The sequence below is a fragment of the Oncorhynchus kisutch genome, linkage group LG29, assembly GCF_002021735.2.
Source record: "Oncorhynchus kisutch isolate 150728-3 linkage group LG29, Okis_V2, whole genome shotgun sequence".
In the NCBI taxonomy this organism is placed as follows: Eukaryota; Metazoa; Chordata; class Actinopteri; order Salmoniformes; family Salmonidae; genus Oncorhynchus; species Oncorhynchus kisutch.
In genome coordinates this window covers 985,133-997,886 of record NC_034202.2, presented here as the reverse complement: position 1 = coordinate 997,886, position 12,754 = coordinate 985,133, and the positions used below count along the sequence as shown (strand labels likewise).

General features: G+C 39.7%; 1 protein-coding gene across 1 annotated transcript; it reads right to left on the bottom strand.

The window, feature by feature from the left end:
* Positions 1-7,583: 7,583 nt before the first annotated feature.
* On the bottom strand, positions 7,584-12,534 carry LOC109879256 (zinc finger and BTB domain-containing protein 43-like). Its single transcript, XM_020471432.2, has 2 exons — positions 12,433-12,534; positions 7,584-10,910 (listed from the first exon to the last, which is right to left on the bottom strand). Exon 2 carries the CDS (start codon positions 10,889-10,891, stop codon positions 9,476-9,478), a length of 1,416 nt encoding a protein of 471 aa, XP_020327021.1. The 5' UTR covers positions 10,892-10,910; positions 12,433-12,534; the 3' UTR covers positions 7,584-9,475.
* Positions 12,535-12,754: the final 220 nt, after the last annotated feature.

Here is a 12,754-nt window from a genome sequence, read left to right as displayed (position 1 = left end):
CTCTTGTTGTAATAGATACTGTTGACGAAAGAAACAGTATCAGTATAGAAACAACAAAAAAAGTTAGATTTTTATATAGGCCATTCATTGTACGGTAGAGACACATTAGCGCCTTGGGACCCAAAAGAGTAATCAGTGCTCTTTCTCCCCCTTGCGCTGGTGTGAAGCAATGAAACAGGGTACCGTACTTAACCACAAATTACCTCTAAATCCCGCTGAATAATCTCAAACTTTTAGTTGAGGAACCACTGTATACATTAGATGCAGACCCTTGGGCTTGCTGTCCCACCTCTCCTGCCACACATCTATCAGGATGGCTCTAATCTTACATTTGGCTTCATCTACCTCTCCCGGTCATACTTTATGAACTCCTCTCCTGCCACACATCTATCATAATGGCTCTAATCTTACATTTGTATTCATCTACCTCTCCCGGTCATACTTTATGAACTCCTCTCCTGCCACACACCTATCACAAGTCACCCATGGTACATGGCGGTTTTTATGTTCTCAAACACGGCCAAAGCCTTCTGTTATCACCTAGAGTCACATTTGTTTATTCCCAAGCTACATCACACAATATTTTACATACAGCAGGTTTTTTAAAGGACCATAGAGTTCAGTCTGCTTTGTGTTTTCTTTTTGCCATGGAAAACTCAGTGCCGTAGTATCGCAATACTGGTATCAAGACAACCCTCCATTATTTGACCGTCTCAAAATACACCACCCTGTGGTAGGGTGTCATAGGTTGTTCCATTTACACAGCATAAGAGAAATAGTCCACAGGTAATATCATTTAAATAATTCATGTAACCTAGTGAAGTAGAGATTTCCAAACAACATCACCTATGAAATGTTACACAGGGAGCAAACATTTATTGCTGAAAACATTTTGTTTGTACAAAACATTCAAAGTTCTTCTATAAGAAGAAAATATCAAAAATGGTGACAAGAAATTTTAGGAAAGAGTTCTGGAAAAATGGGAGCAACTTTTGTTAGATAGTAAAAATCTAGAGACACATGCTAATTTATGTGAGGTAGTTTTAGTTTCACCGCTAATATAATGGACACGGAAGCAGAAACATCTTCCCAAACAAGCTCAATTGGTCCTATTGCTTAATCATTGTTTTTTATCCTCAAAATGAAGTTAGCTTGCTCTTTATTTTCCCAGGACACCTGTAATACAGTCACAAAAGTAGCAACTAACTAGTGCTAAATCTCAGACTGTTCACTTTAATTTTATTTAACAGTACCTAGGCCTATCATTCCGAGGAATTTATTTTCAATTGATAATTAGATTACACTTCTCCAGATAACCTACAGAACTTCTGATAAATGTGGAAGCAAATACCGTAGCATAATTTCAGATACCATATTTTGTACCGCATACAGTAGACATAGAGGTCCTACTTTGAATCAAATGCACCAATGTTAGCTTTCACATGAAAAAGACTGTCACTCTAAAATGATTGTCTTTTGTTTCGTTAGCAGCCAATACAAAAATACAATTTGCATACTAGTAATCAAGAATCCTGAAAAATAATGAAAAATGACCTGTTCCAGACACTTGCAATACCTTTGTTGGTCCAGGTTCTTTTCAACTTACAGCAGGATAATAACTGAAAAACACAAGGCTGAACAGACACTGGAGTTGCTTACCAAGATGACATTGAATGTTCCTGAGCGGCCTAGTTACAGTTTTGACTTAAATCTACTTGAAAATCTATGGCAAGAAATGACAATTGTTGTCTAGCAATGATCAACAACCAACTTGACAGAGCTTGAATATTTTTTTAAGAATAATGTGCAAATATTGTACAATCCAGGTGTGCAGAGCTCTTAGAGATTTACCAAGAAAGACTCACAGCTGTAATCACTGTCAACCGTGATTCTAACGTGGATTGACTCAGGGGTGTGAATAATTATGTAAATGACATTTCTGCATTTCATTTTCAATACATTTGCAAACATTTCTAAAAACATGTTTGATCATGGAACCTGATCAAGGGATACTAACAGGTGTAGTATCGTATTATTCAGTATACTACAAAATGTCATCACTAATATAAGGAAGCAAAAGCAGAAACATCTTCCCAAACAAATTCAGTTGGTCCTGTAGTTCAATCATTATGTTTTTTTATCCTCAAAATGAAGATAGTTTGCTCTTTATTTCCCAGGGCACCCATAATACATAGTCACAAAAGTAGCAACTAGTGCAAAATCTTAGACTGTCCACTTGAATTTTCTTTAACAATACCTAGAAAGCTATTGGTGAACAGATAGTGGCATATTCCTCGTTGTGGTGGTATAAGTACCAATTGTCACCTTTTTTACAAAACATTTTAGGATTTAACGTTCATTCTACAAGGATCATATCTTAAATTCAAAATCCATTAACGCGTGCTCATTAAAAAAATAACAATATATCAACAATGTAAGTCATAAATTATCTAAAAACAATATTTATTAGGCTATAAGAGTAGTAAGAAACCACAAACTATATTCAATATGTTGATTATCAGATATTGTGTAACTACAAACTACAGTAATCTTTTTGTGCATTTGTACATTTATTTATACCTACTTCCCGAAAATATAGTTAAATATTTTATGATAAATATGTTGAGGTTTTAGTATATGTAATTGAGGTTTCCAGTTAAACATATCAATTGTTGTTTGGAAATATAACATCAGTCAAATCCTGTGTGAATTGAAATAGTATAAACTGTAAAACCGACCTAGCATCACAAACCTAGCAAGCGAAACAGTCTTATGACTTATCGCAGGCATCATTTTAAAATTAGGCATACTACCTTTCTTGTATTATTTTTCACATAACTCTTTATGTGGCTGACTGTACAAAAGTGTGAAGAGACTATCTAGCAGGTAGCCTACTGGCAAAAAGTCACTAGAAAGGCATGCTCTGGTTCAAACTAGGTTTAAGTGCCTTTAAGAATACTATTTCCAAAACTGAAATGCATGACTCATTAAACTTAAAGTAACTGCCCAGGGAAAACCTAACTTTTAAAAGTATATATTCTGTTAACTCAAACCCAAATCATTTTGTTGACTCGTTTCATACTCAGATTTGTGGCCAAAGCATAAATTGGAGAAAGAAAAACACTTAAACTCCACCTCAAACTTGTATCTCAAACAGACCATTTAAAAAAGACTTGCTCTTTACCCATAGAGAATGATGTCACCCTGCCTCATTGGCTGAGCAGGGCAATCTTCAGTCAACTTGCATGAACATTTTTAATGAACGGTGTACACCCATACCATTCTGTTGTTGGGTTACGCACACACAATTCCAACCCAGAAAAGCTGTGTTTTAACATGCTTAATTACCCATTTTTGGAAGGAAAAGTATTTCACTCAAATTGTAATTAATTTTAGGGTCATATTTCATAGAAATCTGGAAACACTGAATGGTTACTTTAAGTATGTTCAATAAGTCAAAAACGTGTGCTAATATCGTAAGTACCATTTACATAGCTCAACAGCCTCACAAGTTATATTGACCTAACTTGGGCTACACAGTACATTGTCACACCTTAACAAACCATACTCACCATCATTGAACATACCATCATTTTCTACAACTGTACAAGTATGTCAAAGATATACTGTCTCATTTACATGATTCCACTCCCAAAACCATGAATAAATAAACTATTAATACACGATGAACAGGAGAATCTCTGATTTTCAAGGTGACAGATATGAGAAGTCATCGGAGGATAAACAAGTAAGGTTTCAAAATGGCAACTCCTCTGGGGAATGGCTGACTAATTGACAAGATAAATGGCACTACTCTCCAACATCCAGTCCTGAGGGCGAAAAAACGCCCTACCATATAGTTAACAAAAGAAAGGCCCATATATGGTTTAAACCAAGTAAATATAATGGCTTTAGCCAGTGTGCTATTGATGTGTCTATGTGAGAACATTGAGGTAACATGGACCCCACATTAGATGTGTGACCAAACCCATTCATGTAAATATAATGGCTTTAGCCAGTGTGCTATTGATGTGTCTATGTGAGAACATTGAGGTAACATGGACCCCACATTAGATGTGTGACCAAACCCATTCATGCTTCAAAGTCTATTTACAGTGCCTTCAGAATGTATTCACACCCCTCGACTTTTTCCACATTTGGTTGTGTTACAGAATTCATTTAAACATTGATTAAATGTAGATTTTTTTCCCCACTGGCCTACACACAGTACCTGATAATGTCAAAGTTTAATCATGTTTATACATTTTTTACAAATGAATTAAAACTGAAAAGCAGAAACGTCTTGTGTCAATAAGTATTCAGCCCTTTTGTAATGGCACGCCTCATTAAGTTCAGAAGTAAACATTTGCTTAAAAGACACATAATAAGTTGCATGGACTATGTGCAATAATAGTGTTGAACATGATTTTTGAATGACTACCTCATATCTGTACCTCACACATACAAATAATTGTATGGTCCCTCAGTCAAGCAGTGAATTTCAAACACAGATTCAACCACAAAGAACAGGGTGGTTTTCCAGTGCCTCGCATGGAACGGCACCTATTGGTAGATGGGTTCAAATTTTAAAAAGCAGACATTAAATATCCCTTTGAGCATGATGAAATTATGAATTACACTTTGGATGATGTATCAATAAACCCTGTCCCTACAAAGATTTAGGTGTCCTTCCGAATTCAGTTGCCGGAGAGGAAGGGACTTTAAACAGTTATAGAGTTTAATGGCTGTGATAGGAGAAAACTGAGGACGGATCAACAACATTGTAGTTACTCCACAATACTAACCTAATTGAGAGAGTGAAACGAAGGAAGCCTGTACAGAATACAAATATTCCAAAACATGCATACTGTTTGCAAAAAGGCACTAAAGTAATACTGCAAAAAAATGTGGTAAACTAATTCACTTTTTGTCCTGAATACAAAGTGTTTGGGGCAAATCCAATGCAACACATTACAAAGTATCATTCTCCATATTTTCAAGCATAGTGGTGGCTGCATCATGTTATGGGTATGCTTGTAATCGTTAAGGACTGGGGAATTTGTCAGGATAAAAAATAAACTAAATGGTGCTAAGCACAGGCAAAATTCTAAAAGAAAACCTGGTTCAGTGTTTTCCACCAGACACTTGGAGATTAATTCACCTTTCAGCAGGACAAGAACCTAAAACACAAGCCCAAAATCTACACTGGAGTTGCTTACCAAGAAGACAGTGAATCTTCCCGAATGGCCGGGTTGCAGTTTTGACTTTAATCTTCTTGAAAATCTATGGCAAGACCTGATAACGGTTGTCTAGCAATGATCAACAACCAATTTGACAGAGCTTGAATTTGGAAAAGAATAGCACGCAAAAGTTGCACAATTCAGGTGTGGAAAGCTCTTAGAAACTTTCCCAGAAAGACTCACAGCTGCTACAAAGTATTGACTCAGGGGTGTGACTACTTATGTAAATTAGATATTTCTGTATTGTATTTTCAATAAATTTGCTAACATTTCTAAAAACATGTTTTAACTTTTTCATTATGGGGTATTGTGTAGATGGGTGAGAAGTAGAAGAAATTAAATGTTTTGAATTCAGGCTGTAACACAACAAAATGTGGAATAAGTAAAAGGGTATGATTACTTTCTGAAGGCACTGTACATGCACTCCATGTTTCTCCTGTTAAGTAGCTATAACAGTCCACGCACCACAATTTCTGAGGTTCTGATTCTGACTCGGCAGATCTGAGTAGCTGACTAGACTGCAAAGCTGGCGTCCCAGGATTCTGATCTTGGATCAGTTTGTATGTGAGGGTTGGCTCAGGCCGCTGCCCCGTTGTAAATCTATAAGGGTAAATCCATTTGAAGTCAATCACTTTTTGATTTAAACAACACTTTCCATACATGTTTGCCCATGGAAGAAGTGATCAGAAAATTACTTTTTGGACCTGAATGCCAAAACATTCAGAAGATAAAGGTGCTCAAAGTTGACCATACCATGAGACATCCCTGTCTTCATTACTGATTTTAAAAAAGATAAACGGTTGAGTTTGATGTCATTTAAAAGTTGACAAAGTGTTATCAAACTATTTCATGATTTACTTAATATTATATTTAACCTTTTCACTTGTGAGTTCCAAATATCTCTATCGGTCACACCAGCGTGAGTTGTTAAATACACGTGATGTCAGATTTTTTTTATTTTACCTTTATTTAACTAGGCAAGTCAGTTAACTTCTTTGGGGTAGGGGGCAGTATTTTCACGTCCGGATGAAAATTATGCCCAGATTAAACTGCCTGCTACTCAGGCCCAGATGCTAGGATATGCATGTTATTAGTAGATGTGGATAGAAAACACTCTGACGTTTCTAAAACGGTTTGAATGATGACTGTGAGTATAACAGAACTCATATGACAGGCAAAAACCTGAGAACAAATCCAACCTGGAAGTGGGAAATCTGAGGTTTGTAGATTTTCAAGTCTTAGCCTATCCAATATACAGTGTCTGTGGGGTCATGTTGCAATTCCTAAGGCTTCCACTAGATGTCAACAGTCTTTAGAACCTTGTTTCAGGCTTCTACTGTGACGTGGGAGAGAATGAGAGCTGATTGAGTCATGGGTCTGCCAGAAGGCCATGTGCTCAGTCAGGTGCGTGCCCGTGAGAGTTAGCACTGTTCCCTTTAATTTCTAAAGACAAAGGAATTCTCCGGTTGAAATAATATTGAAGATTTATGGTAAAAACATCCTAAAGATTGATTATATACATCGTTTGACATGTTTCTACGAACTGTAATATAACTTTTTTGACTGGACCAAGTGCCTGCGCATTTGGATTACTGTACTAAATGCACAAACAAAAAGGAGGTAATTGGACAAAATTATGGACTTTATCGAATAAAACAAACATTTATTGTGGAACTGGGATTGCTGGGAGTGCATTCTGATGAAGATTATCAAAGGTAAGTGAATATTTATAATGCTATTTCTGACTTTTGTTGACTCCATAACATGGCGGGTATCTGTATGGCTTGTTTTGGTCTCTGAGTGCTGTACTCAGATTATTCCATGGTCTGCTTTTTCCGTAAAGCTTTTTTGAAATCTGACACAGCGGTTGCATTAAGGAGAAGTATATCTTTAATTCCATGCATAACAGTTGTATTTTAATCAACATTTATGATAAGTATTTCTGTAAATTGAATCCGGTGAAAGCTCTCTGAACTTTCACCTGATATTTTGGAGGCAAAACATAACAACGCGCCAATGTCAACAGAGATGTTTGGATATAAATATGAACTTTATCGAACAAAACATACATGTATTGTGTAACATGAACTCCTATGAGTGCCATCTGATGAAGATCATCAAAGGTTAGTGATTAATTTTATCTCTATTTCTGCTTTTTATGACTCTTCTCTTTGGCTGGAAAAATGGCTGTGTTTTTTTGTGTCTAGATGCAGACCTAACATAATCGCATGGTATGCTTTTGTCGTAAAGCCTTTTTGAAATCGGACACTGTGGTGGGATTAACACGTTCATCTTTAAAATTGTGTTTTCTGTTTGAATTTGGCTCCCTGCACTTTCACTGGATTTTTTTTTTTTTTTTTTGATGTTGGTCAGGTGGGATGTTAGCGTCCCACGTACCCTAGAGAGGTTAAGAACAAATTCTTATTTTCAATGACGGCCTAGGAACAGTGGGTTAACTGCCTTGTTCAGGGGCAGAACGACAGATTTTTACATTGTCAGCTCGTAGATTAGATCTTGCAACCTTTTGGTTACTAGTCTAACGCTCTAGCCACTAGACTACCTGCCACCCCCAATGAATGCACTCACTGTTCCTAAATGTGATCGTTCACTAAGAGGACAGTTAATCCTCGCAGCCTGCTAATTATCTATCGGCTATGTTTCAACTAGTCAATGTAAAATTATTTTCTAACAAGTTTTATTTTCTAACAACAGTTTGAATTCAGATGTGTTCCACCTCCTCATTAAATTCACATAGAAGTAGCCCATTTCACTGTTGTGGACAATTTATGTTTGAGACTTTACTGAACCGGACAAACTTCTCACTTCGAGGAGAGCCCAAGCCAAGCAATTCCCAAGTGTTTCCGCAGATCAAGTGTGCAGACATTTGTGCATCTGTAGTCAGAACAGGCCTCAATCTTTCCTCAGTTAGCGCTAGGACTAATGTAGCCTACATTTTCCGGTTTGGATGATTATGTTATGCTGTTGTTACTTCTGTGAATGTCTGGACATTGCATCCAAAAATAAACTGGTCATATTCAGTACATAACTTTGTAAGGACTGTGATTGTGCTAAATGTTTCTGTGAAAAAGCAGTGTGGCCAGCTCAAACACGGACTGCTGGGTCAATCAAAACTGGATGTTCTAAATAAGCATTCTAATCACAATGGTTTGAGCGTACGCTGCAGGGACCACACCCGTTTGTTGGTACGTGTCTAAACCTTTAACTTCAATTATCTAAAAATGTGTAAACTGATTTTTTTTCTTCATATTTGCATATGTAGCTTAGGCCCTATTTCACATCATCTGAGGTTTTTGTGTTTTGCCCACCAACAGTTGAGACACAACTTGCTCTAGAATACAAGGTGGGTATCATTTCAATCATAGAAATTTAATGGACCTATCCCTTCAGACCACTGCAATTTAGCTGGGTTTAAAAAATAAAACATATTTAACCTTTATTTAACTAGGCAACTCACTACTGAATAACCTCCAGGTACACCACTGAAATGATCATTGAATAAAATGTTAACTTTAACTACTACCAGTCTACCACAAAGGTGACCGCCGGTCAACCCACCATTAAATGTACACTTAAATCGTCATATCTATTCTATTATCTATATTTCCAATTATCTATTTTATCTATGCTCCGTCAAGACTGTGGCTTTGAGTCCCACAAGGGACAAGTATTTTTATACTTGTCTGGACCTCCAACCATCTTTGTGGTTCCACTTGAAATGTAAATGTTATTCCCATTTTACTACATTTATTAGCCAAACCATTATACCCAACCTGTATTCAAGAGCATGTTGTGTCTCAACCGATGGCAAAATATATCAAATAGTTTGACAACCCTGTTTGTAAGCTTTTCAAATGATATAAATCTAATCCTTTTATCTTTTCCAGTGATGAAGACATGGATGTCTTATGGTATGGTGGGGTATGAAGAATGGGTCAACTTTGAGCACCTTAATCTTTTGAATATGTTGGCATTCAGGTAAAAGAAAAAGCTGTTTCTGAGCACTTCTACAATGGGCAAATATGTATGGAAGGTTTTGTTCAAATCAAAAGGGGTGGCTTAACCCTATAGCCACCTAAACTGATTGGAGGGTGGTCATCCAAGCTAGTGTGTTAATCTGATCCAGGATCAGCAAATCTGGGAAGCCTGCTCAGTGAAACTGATACGGGACTGTGGGAGATGACGAGGTGAACTGTAGTTGAAAATCTGATCTGGGGTCAGCAGATCTGGGCAGCCTGCTCGTTGACGGCAGTCCGGGCCTGGTGGGCCCTGGTGCAGGAGGACGTGTGTCTGTTGAAGCTGTCCCGCCACATGAAGCGCTTGGCACACAGGCTGCACTCGTAGGGCTTTACACCCGTGTGAATCTTCATGTGGCCCACCAGGTGGTGCTTCATCTTGAAGCTCTTACCGCACACGGCGCAGCCGTATGGCCGCAAGCCAAGGTGCATGCTCATGTGCCGGTCCCGTTGGCTCTTGTGGGTGAAGCTCTTGCCACACTGGCAGGGGTACAATTTGTAGACCACTGACGCAAAGCCCGAGTGGGAAGTCTCTTCCTGGAGGCCACTGGGGTTTCCTTCCAAACCACTGCCACTCTCCTCACCCCCGGTTGCACCTCCTAGCAGGTCGTTCTTCAGCCCAAGCGGGGTCCCTTCGACCTTGTCGGCGGAGAAGCCCTCCATGGATGTGCCATAAAAGTCCAGCGGGTCCTCCTCCAGGCGATCCTCCAGCTGAGCTGCCAGCTTCTCATCGATGCTGTGGCCCAGGGAGCTCTTGCTGGCCGAGGCCTGGGAGAGGTTAAAGTTAATCTGCTCGGGGTCAGTAACCGCAGGGTCCCCGCTAAACAGAGCCCCGCTGCCCCCGCAATCCTCACGCCTCTCTGACTTCACATGGACCCATTTCCTGTGGCCCATGATGCTGGGTGGGATGTAGGCTGGTCTGGAGTACTGGTAGTCCCCCTCACCAACCTCCTCCTCATCCCCGTCCTGGCTGGTGGCCTCGCTACCTGAGCCGTCGTGGTCGACCGGCGGAGAGCAGCTGCCGCCGGGCTGGGTGCTGTTGTTCTCCAGAGAGGATGGGGAGAAGCTGTTTTCCAGGAGCTGATCCATTTCCATCTTGGCAAAGCCCTCCACTGCTACTCCGCCGGCCTCCAGGCCCATGGAGCCATCCCCAGGGCTGTGGTAGCTGCTGTCCCCAGGGGAAGGCCTGTCCCCAAGCCCACCAGAAGACTTGTGCACTAATGTTCTTGCGCCGCTTCCTACCACCTCTAACAGCTCAGTGCACTTGTCCACCACGTGCCACATCTGGAGGAAGCTTGCTGCAGTGAGGAAGGCTACCACTTCGCCGGCCGGTAGGTGCAGGGTGCCTGTGTAGCAAGAGAGGAGGAGGCGTTCGAACACACATGGGTGCATGACATCAGGTAAAACACAGCGGGCGCTGTTTTTGAGGAGGACCTGGTCGCAGAAGTAGGGCGAACTGGCGGCCAGGACGGCCCGGTGAGCGCGGTACTGGTGGCCCTGGATGACCACGATGATGTCACAAAGCTGGCCCCTCTGCCGTTGCTGGTTGAGCTTCTGAAGCAGGGATCCGGAGAAGTTTGGGAAGTCCACGCAGAGCACGTTACCCTCGGACTCCATGGCAGCCAGGGTTCTAGATCTAGAACATGTAGAACATCAACAAGTCATTCATTATGTTGAAGTTAAATATGTGGGTTCTAGATCTAGAGCATAAAGGTATTACTGTACATAGGCCTAGTACTTTGCAATCCACTCATGTTTTAACTTTGCGAGCACAGTTTCTGTGATCTTCCTTATATCACTGACAAAACAGAAAAATGCACTTTCACTCCCACTTAGCTAGATGTGATAAAAACAATACTTGTGATTAACTATTCATGTCAGTTTAAAAGAAGTTAGACAAATATTTCATAATTCTATTAATCATGAGATTACATGAAGTAGCTAGAACTTGCTAAAGATGGCCATAAAATGTACATAAGTGGGGTGTACTCACTAACCACCTTCGATCCACAGTGTTCATGTGAGCAAAGTAATACCGTACAAAACCTTTTTTTAAATTATTATTACGAAAATGAATGACAGCTGTGATGGAAACAGGAAGGTTCGGTATAATTGTATAAATGCCTACAGATAACGTGTTCATTCCACATGGTGGGACCTTTCTGTGTCGGTAACATGTATTATCCCAGAAATGTCGGTGGAAACGCCTTCATGCGCAAATACTGATTTAAAAACCATCATATTGAAGCAAACTTGGGAGTCAGGCGATGATATGGTGTGTGGTCCTCTCACTACGACTCGGGAAACCATACAGTTTATTAGGTACAGATGAAGTTAGTTATGAGGAACTTCACAGGGTGCTGAAAGTGCACGCTATGAGCTTCATGGTCTTTTCCAAAAAATATCGAGGGACTCATGGTGACATGATGATCGATGCTTGACAAAAACAAATATCCATAATAATCTCATAATGTAGACTAGCCTACGCGCACTGTATCTGCGAACTGTTGGTTAGAACGCATGTACAAAGACCAGAGGACGCAGGCTATTTAGGCAACAGTTTTTATGACAAAACTATTGTTTGAGTTGAAAATGCGATGGAAACACATTTAGATTTGTATTATGTACATGAAAACGTAATAAAAATGTAATGCTGTGTGTCTACGTCATCACGCACTGTTTTTTCTGCGCAACAAGTCAGTTTTGGTGGAAACACTCCACTTGACGGAAAATGCAAATATTTTCTTTATGCAGATTTTAGAATATTCGCATGAAATCTGTCGCCAACTAAATCTATCGCCAACTAGCTAATGATACTCAATGATAGAAGCTGTCACCAAGCAAATACAATTGAATACTCACAACGAAGAAAACACGTAGGTAAGACATATTGTGTCTTGCACAAACTGTTATGTGCAGATTTGCATTCAGAACACTGCGTGCAAGTGTAAACATTTCCATTTCCCGTGTGATTCATAAGATGCTGAAAAAAACAATGTTGCAGAAACTGGCTAGCTGAGCTATGGCGCTAACCCAAGTAGAATGCACGGAATACATAACATTCTTACGATCATGATGAATTCCTAGGTTTTCAAGAATGACTGGCCATACGTAAATATCTAGGTGTCGTACATGCATGAAAAATAGAGTTGTCTCACCTTTGATTTCATTTTGATCTTTTGATTTAGAATACAACAGTCACCTCTCTTCCGAGTTCCACCGGATTTCTTTCAGGTTACGTCATCACGTAGCCAGGAATCGCATGGCGCGTTATGAGCAATGTAAACAAACTCACCGGCAGCCCGCCCCCACTGTCTGGTTTCCACAAGATAACACAGCAACAAAGTCACAGTCACAAATCAAATCGAATGTAATTTGTCACATGTGCCCAATACAACACCCAACACCTTACCGTGAAATGCTTATTTGCAAGCCCTTAACCAACAACGCAGTTCAAGAAATAGAGTTAAGAAAAAATGT